The following is a 19,302-nucleotide window of genomic DNA, read 5'->3' on the forward strand; positions in this document are numbered from 1 at the left end:
TGGCACAGGCTTTGACATTGGACATGATACCTCAACGTATATATCGTCGGAGTTTTTGGGATTCAACAGCATTAGACGAAAGAAGACGCAAGCAAACAAATGACGAATTGGGCAATGGGCGTGCTGGATCGAGCAGATAGGCAGACTTGGTAGCATGGCATTACCACACTATTAAGGACAACAGAACCGCTCCTCTCTTCGTCGTCCGTCACTCAAGCTTCCCTTGTCCAACATTGATGTAGATGCAGTCTCCCATACGTACTGACATGACCCACTGAATGCCCAAGTTTGAACTCCTCCCTCCTGAATCGTACATGCGTTATGCCGGCGGTCATGTATTTATCCCGCTATGCAAACGTGAGGCGCGCTTTCCCATCCTCCTTCGGCACCGCAGGGCTTTCCTTCAAAAGGCCACAGTGGCAGGAGTTGAGGGCACGGGTATTGGCGTGAGCGAGCGCGTGCGCGTGCGCAGATGGCCGCGTTTAGAACTCCTGCTCCTCGGTGAAAAACATGCTGAAGCTGATGATGGTTCCGTAAATCAGCAGGCCACCAACTATGGACATGATCATGGCCTGGACCTCAATGAGACCGGAATGCGCGAGGACGACGGGGAGGGCTAGAAGAGAGATGTTAGCAATTGGACAATGGATAGACGTTGGCATGTCCGCAGGACAACAAGCCGCAGCAAATTATTGCGATTCTCCGATTCCTGCCTGCTGATGCCTACGCTGAGCCAGAGAGAAGGACAGAGCAACATACCCATTCCCATGACGACAAAGAAGCCGGTGAAGAAGCGACCGAGGTCGAGGACGGCAGCGCCGGAGCTCTCAACGAAGTCATCGGGGTTGGCGCAGTGACCGCAGATCCAGTTGGGCACCGGGGCGAGCACATAGGTGGCGACGACGAGGAGCGGGTAGTAGACCTTCCACAGGGCGCAGGAGAGGATGACGAGGAGGAAGCCCACGGCGAGGACAAAGGAGAGAGCGATGATGGTCTTGAGCCCGGCGGTCGGCATGGTGGGCGGTTTGCGGGTGCGCGGAGCCGGAGTTCGGGATGCGATGGTCGGAGGCGACGGGTGACGTCGGCGAAGTCAAGGGCGGAAATAGGACGTGGTAGCAGACCGGCTTGTTGCGAGCCCCCGCGGGGGAAGAGAAGCAATCGAGTCGAGGGCGTGGAGAGAACTGAGCAATGCGCTCAAATGGAGGAGGAAACGAGGATGCGCGCGTGTCGAAGAGCTGGTGTGGGCGGAAGCTGAGGTGGTCGTGGCAGCAATTGCGCGGCTGAGGCTGGGGCGGGTCAGTTCGGTGATGCTATCGCCTGGTCGTCACCCCAAAAGTACGTACCTCGCTCCGTCATGGTTGCTCCGGCGGCAAAGCCAGCTCAGCCGCGCGGAGAAACGCAGCCTCCGAAGCTCCGTGCTGCAGCGCGCTAGCTTCCAACGCGGAAGGCGGTGAAGTGGACATTTCTGGCGTTTCTGGTCAGCAGCGACCGGGATTGGCGCGCTGCTGGGGGAGGAGTGGTCGGGTGGATGTACAGATGGTCCGAGCGTCCTACCGTTCACCCAAAATGAACGGGGACCCAGAAAAAAAATCCGACGGCGAGAGAAGCAGAGGAAAAAAACAGGGCCCCGCTGCCGCCTTTCGTTCTCTCTCTCTACATATCTCAGTCTTTTCCCAGAGACGAGATATTACGATAAGATCTTCTTTTCGGTTGGGAATTCCTCTTGGCCGGACCTTTCTTCTATCAATTGTGAAAAAGAGAGACCTCGTCTCCCTTCCAATTGCCCAACATGTCGGACGAAATCATCTGGCAGATCATCAACCAGCAGTTTTGCTCCTTCAAGCTAAAGTATGTTCCCTTGCTTCGTTAAGTCTCTACACCCTTGGAACACCCAGTAAGCCGAAGGCGAAATACCCTCAAATATATACTAACCTCTCCCCAGAACCGAGAAGAAGCAGAACTTCTGCCGCAGCGAGCACAATGTCACCGGCCTCTGCAACCGCCAGTCATGCCCCCTCGCCAACTCCCGCTATGCTACGATCCGCCAGCACCCTACTAAGCAGACCCTCTACCTCTACATGAAGACGATTGAGCGCGCTCATCTTCCCTCCAAAATGTGGGAGCGCATCAAGCTATCCAACAACTACAACAAGGCCCTTGACCAGATCGACGAGCGCCTCATCTACTGGCCCAAGTTCCTCATCCACAAGTGCAAGCAACGCCTCACCCGCCTGACACAGGTCCAAATTCGCATGCGCCGCATCGCCGCCGAGGAAGAGCGCCTGGGTGAAAAGATGGTTCCCAGGATGGCCCCCAAGATCAGGCACCGTGAACGCGCCCGAGAGCGCAAGGCCGAGGCCGCCGCTAAGCTGGAGCGCACCATCGAGCGAGAGCTGGTCGAGCGACTGCGACAGGGTGCCTACGGTGATCAACCCCTCAACGTCAGCGAGGACATCTGGAAGAAGGTTCTCAACGCCATGGAGCGTGATGGCGAGGGCAAGCGAGACAAGGACATGGACAAGGGTCTCACCGAAGATGGTGAAGAGGTTAAGGACTGGGACAGCGACGAGGACGAGGACGATGACCTGGAGAAGGTTGTCGAGTACGTGTCTGACCTGGACGAGAGCGAGGAGGAGCTGGGCGACCTAGAGGATTGGCTCGGCAGTGATGATGATGACGAGGAGGAGGAGGAGGCCGACAGCGAGTCCGAGTCCGAGATGGCGGGCAACAAGCGAAAGCGTGGCCGTGTCATCAAGATGAAGAACAAGAAGCCCAGACAGGAGGAGAAGGCGAAGATGACGCTCACCAACGACCTGGCTTGGTAAAATCGGAGTCTATACACATGGCGACTACGGCGTTCTGGAGTTTTTATCTCTCCGGCATGAATGCGCTTCTGCCGGAACACGAAAAAAAGAGGAAGGAGATGAGGACGATGAAGAAGAAGAATAGCATTGGGTGCTGTACCGGATACCAAAATATTTTATTACCTCCTGCCCATTTGTGTCATCTCGTCTCTTGTTAATGTCGCTGTTTGTTTATATTTGTGATGCCTCGCAGCTACTGCTTCTGTACCACCATGTCTGTCATAAGAAAGTGGGTTTGTTTTCTCAAGAATGTGTCTTAAAGATCAAGAACATCTAGCTTCGCATCATAAATTTACAAATAAATGAACTCGTTATCCGCGACGACCACGTTGGATTTGAACAACTATATCCGTGAGATCTCGGTGACCTGCAGGTGAATGTTTGTGATGTTGATCATCGAAGGCGACCAGCCTCGCGACGATATCAACTAGCCCACGTACTTGAGAGGTGAAATATGAGCTCCGAGAGAGTGCCAGGCTGAGGAGGGTAATTTTAAGTGTAAAGTGGACGGCTATGCTAACATTCTTGAGAGAAACTCTGCCAACGCTTGCAGATTATCGGGCTGTTATTCGAAACGCAGCGACACACGACCCGTTAGCCAAACGCTGCGTCTCGAGCAACAAACAGGGTTCAAATAATTGTAACGAAAGAAATTCTGCTTTAGCTAATACTTGCTCCTGTGGCACCTTGGCCTCCGTATAATACAAGTGGAGCTTCAAATGATTGTTCCACGCCTTAATTCACTGGACTAGGATCGATTTTGGGGTTTCTCTGTTAAGAAGGGGCCATAATGGGCAGGCATTTTGACAACATGAGATCGGCTTTACCGGTTGGCCGAACACACTTGATTCCCTTCTACAGAGTCCTGCGAAGATCAATAAGGCAGATTTGAGCATCTGGCCAGTGGATGTGTCAGTCTGACTCTGCCAGGAAAGTGACTTGTAGGCAGACATTTAGAATGGCCCCTCAGTGTCGTAGTCCTGTTATTTTTTTTTAAATGCCTAGACATTTTTAGAGTACTATTTTGCCTCTTGTCAAAGTTAATATCGTTGTTAGTTTCCCATACCAGTGATGCCTTGGAGTCCTGCCAGGCTGTCCTACTTTCCTACTGTCCTTGGCCCCTTCTGGCGTATGACAAGCGTAGGACGCGATCATTCCCAATAAGTCAAAGCCGGCTACCCTGCACCAACCCTCCCCACTTTACAGGGCCCTCCCAGTCCTACAATCCCTACCAAGTCAGCATTTTAGCTCAGGCAGCTATGAAACCAGCCCACTTCGCACCAACGTCACCGACTCCATCGCCTCCCTGTCCCCTCTTCAACCTCACACATCCCTCCAAACCGGCCAACTCGACTCCTTTCCACGACTCCAACACCCACGACCCGCGCACTGCAGCAGCGACTCGGAATTTCACACGATCGAACCCATCTCGCCAATCCCGCTTCTTCACGCCCTCGACGCACGTTGCGGACACAGACGTCCTCTTACTGAACCTCCACCCTCGCTTTGCGCCCACATCCCCCTTGATACGGACGAACACACGCCACCGAGAGACTCCAGGGCCGGAACACACCACTCCCACTCGGCCGGGACGCACCCAACGGACACGTTACCAATTGGACGACACACCGCTGCAGTGACGGACTCACCCGGCATCTGGTAGCCATGGCGTCCTGGTACTCCAACCTTCTCACCAAAACCTCGTCCCAGATCTCCAACCTCCGCTCCACCTACCTCGCGGGCGACGCCGACGGCGACACCGAAGACGACACCCACGTGTGCCGCGTCCTCCGCGGTTACTACGGCGAGAAGGGCCGCCCCTTCCCCTCGTGGCTGCCCCCGGACCCCAAGGCCGCGGCTCCGACGCAGCCCGTCCTCGTCAACAACCAGGCCGGCGCTCGTCGCGGTGCCGTCGGCGGCACGCCTCAGACTGCCGGCGGGCTCAGCAGCCTGTGGGATAACAACGCAGCCGCCGCCGCGCCGCCGCCCCAGAGCCTGCGGGCCGGGAGGACGCCCGCGTCGCTGCAGCCCGGCGGTGACATTGCGCGAAGGCCAGTGCCCGGCCAGCGCGCAGGGAGCCAGCAGAGCGTCTCGAGCCAGTACAGTCGACCCGAGGCGGCGAGCGTCCCTCCTGCAGGCGCGGCCGGTGGTGGCCGATCTGCCCAGGATCTTCTACGACAGCGTCTCTGGGGCGGTTCGCGCACCACGAGCCCTTCTCAACAAGGCAGCAGCCAAGGTCCATTTACACCGCCAGCTCCATCTGGCGGTAGCGGAGGAGGAGGGGGAGGGGGAAACTACGAGGATAGATTTGCGCCTGGTGGCATGTACGACAATCCCGGTAGCGGTGGTGGTGGAGGAAACGACAGGCCAGTAATGAGCGCCAATGCTCCTTGGTCCAGTGGTGGAGATGACTACTATAACGGAGGTGGTGGAGGCGGTGGCGGCGGCGGAGGAGGACGGCCAGCACGGAGACAGCCTGGGCTACCGAGCGGACCCAGAGGGTATAGATGAGCCGGAACCTCTTATAGTTGAGAGGGATCCTCGGACCTGTTTACTTACACACCGTCCCTGCCGGTGGCGTTGCGTTGCGTTATGTTGAGCACCCATAGAATGGCGTTATACCCGGAGGTAATACGAGCAACTTTTACCTGGTTCCGATCAAAAACGTGGATCGAGCCAACCGCTCTGTCATTTATTATGTCTGCGTGTCCTTCAGATAATACGATGCAAGCAATCCAGCCAAATCCTTCCTACAATAAGCCCTTTCGTATCTTCCATGTTACCAGCAACTCCATGCACCAAACCAAAAACACCATGCGCCAGCGTTTACAAATACAAGTGCGTAGAAGCGTCCATAACCAAACACGCCCGCCCATTTCTGCTGTCCCTCGTTTATTCGCCGCCGAGCTATGATCTTAAGCTCACTTGGTTGGCATCCCATCCCCTTGCGCCACCGTCTTGCGTGGAAGCACCTCCACCTCTCGACTGAGAAGCTTGCGTAGCTCTGGAGTAATGACCTTTGGCTGAGCTGGCTCCGGTGGGACAATTGATTTGCCCTTGGCCGGGGACTTTGCTGGGGACTTGGCCGGGGATGCGGTGGATGGTCCCGAGGGCCCTGCAACGGTCGACGACGTGGACGACTTCTTCTCGTGGACTCGGGGAGCTGGGAAGTTCTGCTTCTTGTCGACAGCCTCAACAAGCCTCTGGAATCGCTTGAACAGAGTCTCTGCGCGGATGAGGGTCGACTCGAGATCAATGGTATTGGAGAGCTCGTTGACTATTTGATGTTAGCAGCTGAATCATCTGACTGTTGGGATGGGGCTCATTTGACATACTATACTTGAGCACCTCGTCAAAGTGCTTGAGGTGATCCATGATGATATCTCGATGCTTCTCCAGGATGGCCAGTGCGATGAACAAGTGGAAGTTGGCACTCAGGCAATCCGTCCACAGGCCCTCCCACAGACGCAGCACATCCATCCATTCAAACTCACGCTTGTACCACACGAGGACCATGCGGAAGAAGAAGAAGAAGTTGGTGCTGTCGGCACTCTGGAGGTGATTCCACAGCGTCGGGTCCATGAACTGGACGAGTTGGTCCAGAGTCAGGAGCTGGTTGCGCATTCCTGACTGGTCGCGCAAGAAGTTGCGCTCCATGCGCTCCATAAACTTCTGGAAGCCCCAGAATGCAACAGCGTCGTCCTGGATCACGGCGTAGATGGGCGCGAGCAGGTCAGACATGCCCTGGACGTAGCCGAGATCCTTGTTGTACTCGTTATAAGTGAGCAGCATTTCCTTCATCTGCTCGAGATGGACGTTGGTGCCCACCTCGGCAAAGGGCGACTTGGGGTCGGGATGGGGGATGTCTTCGCCCTCAAAGATCGGCACGTTGCGATCCGTCCGGTGAACATCCTTTTCTATAGCGTCTGTGTTAGCAGGGGACGATATCAAGGGACGATATGTGACTTACCGATGCGCCCCTTTTGCTCGCGCCACCACTCGCCCGTCTCGCCTTCTCCTCCTTCTCCATCCAGTCTCTCCCACCATGAGAGCTTGAGCTTGTAGTACGAGTCTCTGAGAGACGCGATCTGGGCCTTTCTCTCATCCAACGTGCTGTACCACTCATAAATACCAAGCAAGTACAACCAAGCCTCCTTGCGGACGCCATCTTCAGGATCCAAACCACCGTGGAAGATACGCTCCTTGACTTCGTCAACGGTTACCGATAGGCGACCCGTCTGGGGGTCAAAGAAGGTTTCCCACTCCTTCATCGTCACCGTCTTCCTGCGCTCCTCTAGCGATAAGCTGCTAGTGCCCTCGAGAAGCTCAAACTCGCCGACATCCGTGTCCTCAAGCTCCATGACGTCGTTGGCGGACCATATTTTCTGTCGTCTATCCCGATCACTCTGCTCCTGAATTCCCATAGCCCACCGGGCAAGGTAGATGCGGGCACTATCGAACTCGTCCTGAAGGGTCTGGACTTCGGGGTTCTTGAGTAGCCGTTTCATCTGCGGGGGAATATTGGGGTTATCGACAAAGTCCTGGGCGGCTCGGCGAGTGAAGGTGGTGACTTTGCTAAACTTCTCCATAATGTTCCACCCCGTCTCTTTGATCAACTTCACAAAGGGGTCCATCTGAGCGTCCGGCCGGCTTGGCCCTGCACGCACCCCCGTAGAGCTATCCTGGCGGCCAATTTGTGAGGGACTCGAGGTGAGTTTATGACCAAACGCCTCGATATCCTCCTTGCTGGGCTCGATCATGTAGATGTTGGGCTCAGCACCAGACCTCTCGACCTTGACATATCGGCGCAGCCAGCGTACTATTTCATCGCCACCCCAGAACATCTGGCCACCTTCGCCAAAGGGATCAAAATTGTCGCGGGCAAGCTTCTTCTTCTGGAGGATGGTGCTCTGGCACTCATTGTCGTGGAAAAACAAGGCAGGGAAGCTGTCGCCGGCACGGGAATTGATGATGACAGAGCCGTACCACCAACCAAGGCTTGGCGGGCGGACGAGAAGTGAGTAGACGGCGCTGACGGGAATGGCAAAGGAGTAGCCACCGACGGACCCGACGTGGCTCGTAACGGTCGGGGGCGGAGCTACGAGGTACGACTGCTTCGGGGGAGAGTCGCCATCGCAGAGGTCGACCTTGACGTAGATGCTCGCCGAGTCGCCGAGGGATGTCTCGGGAATCCAGGCGAGGAGCAGGTCGGAGGAGGCAATCGAGTCCGTTTCGTTGGAAGCGGAAGACGTCGGGCGATCGCTGCGGCGACCTCGTTGCTGGAGGAGGGCGATGTAGCCGGGGATGTTGTCCTTTGCGGAGGGCGTCGGGTGGACGTAGACCTGGCGATGGTCAGTTGTTGTTTATCACATCATGACGTGGGTAGCGGGGTTGCGCCGGGGGAATCCGACTTACCTTGCTCTTGGAGAAGAGCAACTTGACGCCGCGGCCCGTCTCGGCGTGGGTGATGGTGTTGTACTCGCCCTCCTCGTCATCGCTCAAGGCGTAGAAGCTCGTCGAGGGCGAGGCAGCTCGCGCGGGTGCTGGTGGCGGGGCACCATCGCTGGGGCCCGAGTCCGAAGCCATCTTGGTCTGGGCGTCGTCGCTGAGGGTAGAGTTGGCAGAGAGACGTCGACGGAGGAGCGAACGAGGGGGATAATAATGATGCAGTTGCACACGCGGGATGAAGGGAGGAGGAAATAGAGGCGGCAAGTATGATGGTGTGTGGTGGCGTAGTGCCGTATTGGTGCAGTGTGCATGTGAGCCAAACAAGTGGCAGCCTGAATGCATCAGGATAGATGACGAACTTGCCCCGCCACGCTCGGCTTTAGCCTTTGCCCTTCGCTGGGCTGAGCCGCCTGGAAGGTGCCCGAGCATTGAGCATGGAGGGGCAAAACCCACTGAAAACTGAAAACCCCGTGGAACAGCTGCAATGCCAGCGATAATTATCGATAAGATTTCACCTCCAGAATTTACCTCTACTGCGCCCCAGCTCCAGCACGTGGTCTGGATGCTGCTGCTTGTTGAACATGGAGCTCAAGGTAGCTCAAGGCGTGTGAAGTTGTGGTATCGTGTGGTACGTGCGCAAACATGGGTCATGGGTGGCTCCGAAGCGTCGTCATGGTTCAACATACCTCCCTAGTATGAGAAGAGAGACTACGTACGCCTTGCCATGGGATACGTACGCTCCGCGTCAACAGCACCCAACCCGTCCAACTAGCCTATAGAAAGCAGAGCTGCAACCCTATGATGCCTAAAATGGACATCTACTATGCTTGTCGGGATTATATCTGCGCCTGGAAATAGACAGGGCTGGGATGCTGTGCTGAACTATCCATATTCCTCTCAATCACCTGTCCCTGTCTCTCAAGTCCCCATTGACATCACCAAGAGACGCGATCTTCAATGCCAACGCATTATGCGCACCCACCAGATAGACATCACGGAAAGAGGCAGTACCGAGAAATTGAAGTTGAAATGACCAGTCGGTCGTAATAAATTTCTTCGCCCAAGTTGTTGGGCCTATTAATATCGCCTAAACCCGCTACCTATACCCAAAGAGCCGTTGTATACAAGCCCTTGGTCATTCGTGTCTATACCCATCGATGCAATGCCCTTAAATGATATCAACTGCGCCGTTGTCCCTGGATTTTGGAACGGAGCCTTGCAAGGCACCTTTGTGAGTGCGCCCATCCCAGCCAGGCGCAAGCTCTGTTCACAGCTCAAAGTCGCATAAATACAGTATCCCTCCGTCGAATGGACAGGGAGGGCGCGAGGGAGAACTGTCAGCGGAACATGTTCTTCGTACTGTGCGTGGCTAATCCCTGCAACCCATTTCCACTTAGACGTCCTCGTTGAGGAGTCCATGCTGGAACTCAGGTTCAACAGCCGTCTCGGGGTCGGTATAATTGACCGGCTTATGGATGCGGAGGAATGTCAGGAAATAGTCCTCGAAGATGCACAGGTTGAGCAAGATGCCGTTTCCGTGCCACGCGAGCCCGCATACCATGGCGCCCGCAACAGCATCAAGGATAAAGTGGTTGGCGGTGGCGACGATGGCAGTCAGGATGAGGGCGGGATATGCTAGACCCAGTGCGACAATGGTAATTCGCTTCCAGGAGTTAGGGCGAAGGCCGTTGATGGGGAAGGTGGCGACGGTCAATCCGACGAGCAGGGAGTATCCAAAGTGCAGCGAGGGCATGGCAGCTACAAGTATGAGGGTTAGTCCATCTCTTTCCCGGGCTACATATTGGAGGGTTCCGTAAACTCACCATATTGGTTGCAGAACTTGTTGGTGGTCCAAACGCTGCTCTCACCGCTGCCACTGTGGACGGTGTCAACGAAGCCGAAGCTCTTGGCCTCGGCAGCATCGGGACCTTCGTAGTTGGGGTCGCTCAACAAACGAGGGGGCATGCAGGGCCACAGAGTGAAGACGATGAAGGCGATCAGGTTGCAGGTGGCCATGGTGCGTCGTCGGGCCTCGTACAGGGCGGGGCCCGCGATGATGTTGTCGATCTGGATGCGGCCGGCAGCGAGCTGGCGCTTGCGGGTGGTGGTGATGTAGTAGAGAATGACGAGGAAAGAGATGGTGCCAGGGATGTGAATGAATGAGTAGAGGCGGTTGATCCAGTGGAGAATGGTCGGGTGGCCGAGGAACCACTGCTGGAAGGGGACCTCCCAGAAGATGAGGAGGTTCTGTTCAATGTGAATGAGCTGAAGAGCGTGCCTGCGGGCGACATTGACGGTGCCTTCGACGAGGGTAAGGGCGGTGATGGCGCGGCCGACTTGGTAAACCTGTCGTAGACATGCATCTTAGTATCTCGTAGTGTAGTAGAGCAACAGCTACACTTACCCAGTAGATCTGGAACCAGTACCAAGCCTCGACGAGGAAGGGAAACTTTTGGAGGATGCGGCTGGCAAGGCGGTCCTTGAAGACGAGTGTGTTGGGAGTTGTGACGATGCGCTTGTAGCCAAACAACTGCAACTTCCGTCGACGCAGCGCGGGCTGCTCGTTGACGACCAGGCCTGGTGACGGGCTGCTCCAGCCGCTCATGAGGCTGTCACTGGACTGCTTGCGCCCGAGGTCATCGCTCTTCTTGCTAGTCCAGCCGGACTTGCCAGTAGAGATGCTGTAGTCCTTGTTGCGGTTGAAGTAGGAGCCTCCGAAGAGGAGGCTCACCACGACGAGTGGTTCGAGGAACGAGCCCACCCCCATTTTCGCGGATGTCGAGGACGCTGTGGCGGTTGGGTTTGGCTGGTGATGCGAGTTCGTTGGCGTTTAGGGATCGAAATTAGCCAAGCCAAGTACGCAAACCACAGGTGTAAGGAGAGGATGCGGGAGCCGGATGCGGGTTCGAATCGGGAAGGACGGAGACGTAAGAGGAGAGGGAGGGAGGGAAGGAAGGCACTATATCTTTCTAAGTGAGAAGGAGGAGGAGGAGTAGGAAAAACCAGGGAGTGGAGGTTATAAGACGGCGGAGAGAGGAAACGGAGAGAGGAAATGGAGATGGAGGGAGTGTGAGTGAGGGTGAGGGAGTGTGATTAAAGGAGTGAATAGCTGCCGGTACCAAGGTGTAGACGACGGGGCCTCTTCCCGCCGGTCTGGCTGGCTTCTGTAGAGGTATGACCACCTGCTTCTGTTTGGTGAGAGCTGTCCGAGAGCTGGCTGAGAACTGGCGGAGAGCACACGACTCACACCAGACGACGCATCATACCTGCTCCAGAAACGGAGCCGGGCTCGCTCGGACAGGCAGGGATATGCGTACATACCACAATGTACATCGCACAGAGGCAGCCAGAATGGCATGGTACCTCCAGAGACCTTCCAACACGCCGCCCAGTGCCGCATCTCCCGATGCCATCGCGAATGCCCACTGGACACCTCCGGGCTGCAAGTGGGGGCGGCGTTGCGGGCTGCCGGCCGCCAAGGATCGACGGCGGAGAGCTGCTGGCGCAATCGCAGCACTGCAAGGCCGCTGGAAACTGCGCTAGGGGGGCGGGTTGAGCCACTGACACGCGCCGGCTCGCCGAGGAAGACACTGTAGCACACGCAGGCCCATGCCGTCCAGTGGAGCTACGGGTCTTGGCAGAGACGAATTTCGGCGCCGCGGGAGCCTAGGTCGATCAACAGGTGCCGCTGACTGCAAGCTGCGTGGGCGCCGGCCAATCACAGCCCGGCGGCAGCTGAGTCCATGAGCTGCCACACACCTCGAGCACCCCTGTCCTGGTCGTTTTGATCATGTTCCTCTGGAACATTGCATGATGCCTGATGGAGCGTTTTCTGTTATGGAGCAAAGTACACATGTTGCGAGGCGACGACACCGCGACGACACCGCCGAGTTGTAACTTCGATCGAGTCCTGTTGCAGACCAGATCGGCCCCCTGCCATCCAGCCCATCCGAATCTCCGTCGGGATCAACAGCAGCAAAAAAAAGGGCGGCATCGTCACAGCTCATCTCCCATCTCCCTCCTCGTCCAGGGGTTGAACATCGACGTACCCCCCCCGGACCTGACGATGGTGTTGTTTGCCCATGAGCGTGGTTCTGTTCTGTACCTCCATCGTGCCATGCTGCCTTTTGGCAAGTCAAAGCTCTCGTGTGCTTCTCAGCCTCGCCCCTAACTCGAGCATCGTCGTGTCTTGCCACAGCACCCGACACGCCATCCTGGGATATTGCACCTTGGGCGAAACTGGTGCAACTTAAATTTGTTGGACCGAGTCTCTGCCCAGTTTCCAGTTTCCAGCTTTTAGCTCCAGCTCATCTCTGCCTGTGCCGCGGAACAACGGTTGCCTGCTACAGGCCCTTCCGATGCCTCCGGCGCTGGCATTAACACGCCAAGACGATACAAACGATACAACCGCTACAACGACGCCAAACCGCCGGAGCCACGGACTTGAGACAACCCCCGTTAGCACGCATGCAAGGCAACCCGCCAAGACTTCTGACCTCCGGAGCTCCGTCCACGGACGCCGATGGGAACATCGATTCACCATGCCTGCCTCGCTTCTCGGCATGGTGCGAAACCCCGATTTGGCCGTGTCACCCCATCGGAGTGTTGACGACTAACACGCACCAAACCTAATGGCTAGCCACAGCTGTAAATCCTGTTAGAGTGTGAAGTACAAGTGCCTCTCGTTGTAATAATTGCCGGTCATTGCCGTCCGGACTATGTCACATCTCACATGACTCTCGGATCAGACGGGCTCGGCAGCCCTACCCGTCTCATCGACGCCGCAGCACCAGCAGCCAAAAAGTCAACCTCTAGTGCGCCTCCATCAGATCCCGCCCCGCGTATTCAAAAATACTTTCGCGTACCCTTAAAGGGACTATGGGTAACTATGACGATCGACATGCAGTGTCAGAATGTTAGCAGGCTGACAACATTCTGACCGTCTGTGTGTGACAGTCTGTGTCTGACCGTATGCACGGCGTAATAGACACCGTGCAGCTCGACCAGCTCATCCTACTTCTTTGTTGTCCGTCCTATTATCGCCCAGTCCAAGCTACGTCACTACTTAGATGGAGACCGGGGCTTGCGCTAATGCTCCAAAATGCCACTCTCGTGCCCCCCCGGTCAAGAATGAACAATCGGTGTCGCGTGGTCTCGAGCCCAAGTTAGCCGTAGCTGGATTAGCCCGGCAGAGAGCTTTCCATGTGACTGGGTCCTGAAGTCATCGACTTATCAATCGCCCCCACCACTCAACTAGAGATGGGTAGAGATGCGCTGGAGGGCCTCAACTCGCAGGATTGATTACTGCAGCGAGCGTTGCAGTACTCCTGCAACATGTCCTGTGACCACGTCTCAACTAAGGACCGGCCACTCATAAATGGTTATTGTCGAGGAAACGTCGATTCCGTGTCGATCCGAGGCTGGTCTACTTGGCACCCCAATCAACCCCCCTACATCGTCATTTTGGTGTCTTTTATGTGCCGCCCCCGTCACCAGCCTCATCCGGGACATCCGGATCACGCATGGAAAAAGCATCCTATGGCCGGCTCTAGCCTCCAATTTCCTTGGCTCACCGACTCGTTAGGTTTGCCTACTACAAAGTTTTGTGACGTCTTGGCTTGCCGGGTCCAAACTTGTCTCGCTGTTGGTCGCCCAGCAAGGATGGCCTACCAGCTGTTCATCCACTTCTAGCACCATCGCCACTCCATCTGTGTAAGTGGTAAGCCTCCGCCTACCATTTTCCTGTAGTCAGCATCTCGATCACCTCAGTAATCCGTGCTAATAGCACCTGCAGGATAATCCAACGCCTCACACCCGTGTATACCCAATTATAAATCGTTAGTATAATCTGCCTTGGCCCCCCTCTCGCTGCCCATTATGGAAATTTCCACATCCTTCGACAGTTTGGCATTTACGATCTTGGCATACCCGATATTCAAGAGTCGGCATTATCAAAGTCGGTTGAACTATTTATATCTACCTTGCTGGACCCATTCCGACACAACCATTGCCATTTTCATTTTGTACGATTGGGATGTGAATAAAACATTCAACAATTACACGGTACCGTATTCAAACGAGAAGCGCAGTGCGCATCACCCGTGATAATCCATGTTGGCGATACATCTACCAAAAAAATGTCAACCCCTTTTGAAGTCCATACCCTGAAGCCATCAGGGAGCAAAAATGTCCAAACGCCGAGGATACAAGACCTCCCTTATATCAACATGTAACCACCCAACCTCCCCCAACCCCAATGTAGTCTCTTTATCCAGAGACATGAAGATGCACCAAATGGTCCGCGAACGCCCTTCTTCTCTCGCCTTAAGCATGCATCTCGTCCTCCTCAACCATCCTCCCCAGAATCAGGCTCTGGATCACTAACTCATCATCCAGCACTCGTATCTCACGTATGGTCTGCTGCGCCGCCCCAGACCTTCTCCGCTTCTTGGTGCCTGCTACCACCGGCGGTGCAAGGACAGCCTCGACAGTGCCCGTGCCTTTGTCGATGTAGAGCCAGTCGAATGGATTCCCAGCCTTCCGGTGTTCTAGCAATACCTCGCGGGCTTGTTGAATTGTGAACACTCTTGAAATGGATGGGCCTAGGACCGTGGCTAGGAATATGTACGGTTCTTTGGCCTCGCTACGCGCCTTCCTAGAGTCCACTACCACCAGAATTCGCTGGCCATCAAGGAGTCGGGGTCGTTGATCAATGACATCTGCGAGTCGGGCATCCGCCGCAGAATAGGGTGGAAGAGTCCGTGATCGAATTGCGTTACCAAGCACCGCGGAGACTCCCGCACAAAGAACGTAGGGCTCCCAGTCCACGATAGACCCCTTATTCAGACAGGCTGTGATCCATTGATGGGCCAAGCAGGGCAACCCTAGCGCTAGAGCTTGCATGTACTTGGCCTTGCGGGAATGACCGTCTGCCACTAGGGCCGTGAAGCCGCTCTCGGAACTCGATTTGGTGAGCTTAAGAGCATCCTCTTCGTCGATGACGGGGCTTGTTGTGTTCATGATCGATGACTGCTCAAACATGTCCTGGAATCCCTCGGGCAGAATCGTGCCTCCAGCTTGTGCAATTTTCGTCTCCAATTTGGTTCGCTCCTGCGGCTTAACCTGACTTGAAAAGGAGATGGCAAAGACCATGTTCTCGAATAGTCGCCCGGTCCTGTGCACTGACCCTAAGCTCTGTCTGAAAGACCTGTTGGACTTTGAATGGATTATGCTCTTTTCCAGCGCACTTGCTGATGGTGAATGATGAAGTTCATCAGTGGACTCGGAGTCCAGTCGCGGAAATCGCTTCGCCATCCTGGTAGCCCTTTTTGTAGGCTGGGGCGACTCGGACTTGCTCCCCCCTCGGGGGTCCCTCTTTCGTGAACCTCGGGCTCGGCCTTTAGCAGGGGAAGGTAAAGTAACTGACTCGGGTCGATCTGAAACGGGTGAATCCTGTGTACCTGGGGTGGTCTTTGCTGATGGTACAGGTGTTGAAGACAGAATGCTCAGGCTGGACGAGGTCGGCAAAATATTGCCAACGGAGCGTGCGGCGAGGGGAGTGGCTGGGTTCGTCTCACTACGGCGAGAACGCGTCGTCATGGGGGGCGGCAGCTCTGCTCTAGATTTCTTCGGTGATCTCTTAGAAACCCGTGGTTGTGCGACAACTTCAGCTCCATCCGTCGTCTCATCCTTTAATGAGGTGACTTCTTCTTCCATTTCTTTGGGCACTGGGGTGGGAACGAGGTCTTTCAATGGTGATGAGGCGGGCTTCGCCTTGTGCTCATGGTCGATTGTAATGGCATCCGAGTTGGAGGAACTGATAAATGGGTTCCTGCGGCGCTGGCGAACCGTCTGGCCATAACTTCTCGTATTCTTCCTTCGCGGTGGCGGAAGCGATGAAGGTTCCTCATCATCATCTTCTTCCACTTGGGCTTCCACATCGTCAATAATGAGACTTGGTAGTTCAGGTTCGGAAGGAGGAGGTGGTAGATCCAGTGGTGCGGTGGGTGGAATAGATGGCGCTGGACTAGTCGCAGGGATCATCTCTTCTTCTGTTGCAGGTTTCTCAGCGTCAAGTGCCATGATGGTATCGCCGTCGTGATCCGTTCCATCTTCTTCGAGCTCACCCTCCCCTGGAGTGGCTTTCGTGGAGGCAACGGGAAGAGTATCGTTCGAAGCCACCACCGCGTTCTGAGAATCATCCACAAGGGGAGGCAAGTCATCACCCTTCGTCTGAACCAGTCCCGGCTTGGCGTGTTCTTGGGCTACGTTGGCTGAGGGGCTGGACAGGACCCTCCTTCTCTTCCGTGATGGCTGTTCTTCTAATTCCCGTCTGCCTCTGGGTGTAAAGCTCACTCTCCCCATTTCCTCTGCAGCTTGAGCACGTCTCCTTTCAATTCTCTTGCGCCGTTCCATTCGTCGGATAGCATCATCGGAGTCACTGTCTGATCCCAGATAGGGAACTGCAGCCTCGCCATTCGTCTTTCTCTCCTGTGACTTCTTCATTGGCTCGTAATGCGCCATCGGCCCGATACTCTCAGAAGTATTGGGTGGCGATTTAGGTGCCTGGGCCCGTGGGGTACGGTCGGAGGATGGGGGTGACTCTGGGATCATGTCGCCGCCCGTAGATCTACTGTTGAGCGGGGTTTCGGCCTCCACTGGTTCCCCATCCTTGTCCCTCAGAGATGTATTCGGTATTTCGTGTAGCCGTGGGGGACTCGAGGTTCGGATATCGGTTGGCGAAGAAACATTGGCTCTGTTCTTAAGCGGCGAGGTCTCAATGATGGGGGAAATGGAGTTGAAGAGGTTCGGGGAAGGTCGCGAGGACGTCGGGCTAATTTTCTTCACGGCCGAGGAGAACTGAGTCTGGCCAAAGAGCTGGCTGCCGGCAAGAGGTGCCGCGATGCTTCCTTTCGTCGCGAATGGGTTCTTCGGAAGTGCAGGAGTCTCAAACGCGCCGCCATGGGGCCGACGCGGCGTGAAGGCATGGCTCGAGTTTAGTTGTGGTGTTTCGTCCGGCCGCCTCCATTCACCTCTAGTATTCTCGAAGCCGGCATCCTCAGAGACTTGTGACGATGGCCGAACAACCTCGCTGAGACCAAAGTTGACGGCGCCAGATTCGTTGCCTTGCAGCGTTCGCGGTTCGATGGATCCGGCTTGGGTGTTTCCGTTGACGGGGCTCGAGGGTACCAGGTCGCAGTATTCGCTGTAGTCACGGTCGTCGTTGACTTGGGTCGGGGTCTGCTGTGACAACGCCATCCTGCGAGGCGGCGCGATGGCAGCGACGGGCGGAGGCTTGCTGATCTCGTTGACAGAGTCTGGTGCCCCGTGGTGTGCTGGAATCAGACGCGAATCGTCATGACGCGGGGGGGATTGTTCGACGACATTCACGCCGCAAGGTTCGAGCACAACTACAGAGCCGCACGCTCCGTCCCTGGTCGATTTGGCGTGATTCGTCGAGTCTCCGGCATCGCCATCTGCTACCTCTGCAGCTGGTGCCTCCGGGGATGTATATTGCTTTTGCGGAGTCAGTGCCATCCCGGTCACTAGTCCGGCCCAGTGCGGCGGATCACAAACCTCAGCTGCGGGTCGACGCCCACCAAGACGCGCTTCAGCAAGCGTCGCGTCGCGGGCAACTGCATTCGGCCGTGGATCCACGGCTTTAGTAGTGGGTGATGGACGTTGTTTGGTTTCTGTGTTTGCCGTCTCTGAATAATAGGATCCTTTGGGAGGTGAACTGCCGAGCTATACCGCAGCAAACATAAATTGTTAGCACACACATGCATGTGTTTGCTTGCTCGCTGGTGGCCCGCGCCCAGTGCAACAAATCCACCAGCGGCACTGGCTACGTACCGTTGCGACGCCAAACTCAGCCGTGTAGGCCTCAAGGATGGCCTGGCTGTCCTGTGAGTCGTCGCCTGCCTGGACTAGCGATTGAGAACCTGCCATTGTGAAGCTGTCGCCAGCATCTTCTTCCTTTGACTGTTGCGGATAACAAAAATGCTGGAAAAGATTCAGGCGCAAAGGGTTCGACGGCTAAAATACTAAATTAACCTAGCCATCATGGAGTGGAACAAAGAGGGAAGGAACCAAAGCGAAATCGCGCCAGTAACACGCATTCACGTGATGTCCTCAAAGGCCGTTCTCTGCCCTGAACGCAGCGCCGTTTTGCGTCGCTGCAACCGATTCCTATTTTCTGGATTTCAATTCATACAATGCTTTGGTGACTAGAGACCCTCTCATTTTTCAGAACCCCCCTAAAGGCTTAGGTTTGAGGCTGCAGCGGTAAATGCGTTCTGGGACTTGGACCATAATCTACATGTGAACGTCATGTCCCGGTTAAATGATACGACCCTTGAACACGAAACATGAGCAAACGACAAATTCCACGTATAACACTGAGTCAAGCGAATTGACCACCCCAAGGAGAAAGCATCTGACCTGTAGTCATGACGGCCCGACAGGTCCTCCACCACGTCACCGTGACTATCAGCAATCACATTTTATTCAAGTAAGCTAGAGGCCTCCCCGCCCGTCTCACATTACTACCACCAACACCGATGCCTGCGCAAACCACGCTGGGAGGCTTATTTTGATATTCCGACCGAGCCAATACAGCATATCATGACCGGAAACTCACACCCAAGCGAGAAGAAGCCACAGCAAGGCCTGAAGCGGCGCAGCCACCCTGAAAACCATGGCGAAGACCAATCTACGAAGAAACAATGCATCACTCAAAGTGACGACAATGCTGACGAGGAGTGCGATAATTGGTCCGTTGCTGCCTCGGTTGGTGATGATCCTGGCTCCGCAGATGATCTTCCAGAGCTCGCCCAAACAGAAATTCAGCGCCAAACGTCTGGTAACGGGCAACTACCCAAGAATGAGGATTACACAAATACAACATCTGGTGGAAGTGGAATTGCATCAAAAGGGGGGCAGGAAGCCTAAAGGGCAGGGGAATCGAATAGCACATGGCCATATTATGTCA

General features: G+C 55.5%; 8 protein-coding genes across 8 annotated transcripts; 3 read left to right on the forward strand and 5 right to left on the reverse strand.

Moving 5' to 3' along the window:
• Positions 1 to 482: 482 nt before the first annotated feature.
• Positions 483 to 1,015, reverse strand: BGZ61DRAFT_474435 (vacuolar protein sorting 55; the record flags this gene model as incomplete). The annotated part of the gene is made up of 2 exons (XM_046248576.1): positions 483 to 616; positions 760 to 1,015. The coding sequence occupies 2 exons, from the start codon at positions 1,013 to 1,015 to the stop codon at positions 483 to 485; spliced, it is 390 nt and encodes a 129-aa protein (XP_046108579.1).
• A 566-nt stretch (positions 1,016 to 1,581) lies between these two features.
• BGZ61DRAFT_445261 (ribosomal L28e protein family-domain-containing protein) lies at positions 1,582 to 3,187 on the forward strand. Its single transcript, XM_046245058.1, has 2 exons — positions 1,582 to 1,848; positions 1,943 to 3,187. Exons 1-2 carry the CDS (start codon positions 1,790 to 1,792, stop codon positions 2,823 to 2,825), a joined length of 942 nt encoding a protein of 313 aa, XP_046108580.1. The 5' UTR covers positions 1,582 to 1,789; the 3' UTR covers positions 2,826 to 3,187.
• Positions 3,188 to 4,163: 976 nt separating this feature from the next.
• On the forward strand, positions 4,164 to 5,530 carry BGZ61DRAFT_445263 (Sec1-binding region of Mso1-domain-containing protein). The gene has a single exon (XM_046245059.1). The coding sequence runs from the start codon at positions 4,530 to 4,532 to the stop codon at positions 5,373 to 5,375; it is 846 nt and encodes a 281-aa protein (XP_046108581.1). The 5' UTR covers positions 4,164 to 4,529; the 3' UTR covers positions 5,376 to 5,530.
• Positions 5,531 to 5,785: 255 nt separating this feature from the next.
• Positions 5,786 to 8,450, reverse strand: BGZ61DRAFT_491344 (rab-GTPase-TBC domain-containing protein; the record flags this gene model as incomplete). Its single annotated transcript, XM_046250415.1, has 4 exons — positions 5,786 to 6,141; positions 6,200 to 6,781; positions 6,835 to 8,206; positions 8,280 to 8,450. The coding sequence occupies 4 exons, from the start codon at positions 8,448 to 8,450 to the stop codon at positions 5,786 to 5,788; spliced, it is 2,481 nt and encodes an 826-aa protein (XP_046108582.1).
• A 1,255-nt stretch (positions 8,451 to 9,705) lies between these two features.
• On the reverse strand, positions 9,706 to 11,079 carry BGZ61DRAFT_474439 (PAP2 superfamily-domain-containing protein; the record flags this gene model as incomplete). The annotated part of the gene is made up of 3 exons (XM_046248577.1): positions 9,706 to 10,070; positions 10,136 to 10,658; positions 10,717 to 11,079. The coding sequence occupies 3 exons, from the start codon at positions 11,077 to 11,079 to the stop codon at positions 9,706 to 9,708; spliced, it is 1,251 nt and encodes a 416-aa protein (XP_046108583.1).
• A 3,161-nt stretch (positions 11,080 to 14,240) lies between these two features.
• Positions 14,241 to 17,831, reverse strand: BGZ61DRAFT_445268 (uncharacterized protein). The gene has a single exon (XM_046245060.1). The coding sequence runs from the start codon at positions 17,568 to 17,570 to the stop codon at positions 14,637 to 14,639; it is 2,934 nt and encodes a 977-aa protein (XP_046108584.1). The 5' UTR covers positions 17,571 to 17,831; the 3' UTR covers positions 14,241 to 14,636.
• Positions 17,832 to 18,040: 209 nt separating this feature from the next.
• BGZ61DRAFT_445269 (uncharacterized protein) lies at positions 18,041 to 18,296 on the reverse strand. The gene has a single exon (XM_046245061.1). It carries the CDS (start codon positions 18,258 to 18,260, stop codon positions 18,081 to 18,083), a length of 180 nt encoding a protein of 59 aa, XP_046108585.1. The 5' UTR covers positions 18,261 to 18,296; the 3' UTR covers positions 18,041 to 18,080.
• A 133-nt stretch (positions 18,297 to 18,429) lies between these two features.
• On the forward strand, positions 18,430 to 19,267 carry BGZ61DRAFT_445271 (uncharacterized protein). The gene is made up of 2 exons (XM_046245062.1): positions 18,430 to 18,822; positions 18,966 to 19,267. Exons 1-2 carry the CDS (start codon positions 18,655 to 18,657, stop codon positions 19,260 to 19,262), a joined length of 465 nt encoding a protein of 154 aa, XP_046108586.1. The 5' UTR covers positions 18,430 to 18,654; the 3' UTR covers positions 19,263 to 19,267.
• Positions 19,268 to 19,302: the final 35 nt, after the last annotated feature.

This window comes from Ilyonectria robusta (assembly GCF_021365365.1).
Source record: "Ilyonectria robusta strain PMI_751 chromosome Unknown BGZ61scaffold_4, whole genome shotgun sequence".
NCBI classification, from domain to species: domain Eukaryota; kingdom Fungi; phylum Ascomycota; class Sordariomycetes; order Hypocreales; family Nectriaceae; genus Ilyonectria; species Ilyonectria robusta.

Coding starts and splice junctions, on each gene's coding strand:
- BGZ61DRAFT_445271 (XM_046245062.1), top strand. CDS start 18,655: ATGATACGACCCTTGAACACGAAACATGAGCAAACGACAAATTCCACG. Junction 18,823..18,965: donor AGCAATCACATTTTATTCAA/GTAAGCTAGAGG, acceptor CCAAGCGAGAAG/AAGCCACAGCAAGGCCTGAA.
- BGZ61DRAFT_445263 (XM_046245059.1), top strand. CDS start 4,530: ATGGCGTCCTGGTACTCCAACCTTCTCACCAAAACCTCGTCCCAGATC.
- BGZ61DRAFT_445268 (XM_046245060.1), bottom strand. CDS start 17,570: ATGGCGTTGTCACAGCAGACCCCGACCCAAGTCAACGACGACCGTGAC.
- BGZ61DRAFT_445261 (XM_046245058.1), top strand. CDS start 1,790: ATGTCGGACGAAATCATCTGGCAGATCATCAACCAGCAGTTTTGCTCC. Junction 1,849..1,942: donor TTTTGCTCCTTCAAGCTAAA/GTATGTTCCCTT, acceptor ACCTCTCCCCAG/AACCGAGAAGAAGCAGAACT.
- BGZ61DRAFT_445269 (XM_046245061.1), bottom strand. CDS start 18,260: ATGGCAGGTTCTCAATCGCTAGTCCAGGCAGGCGACGACTCACAGGAC.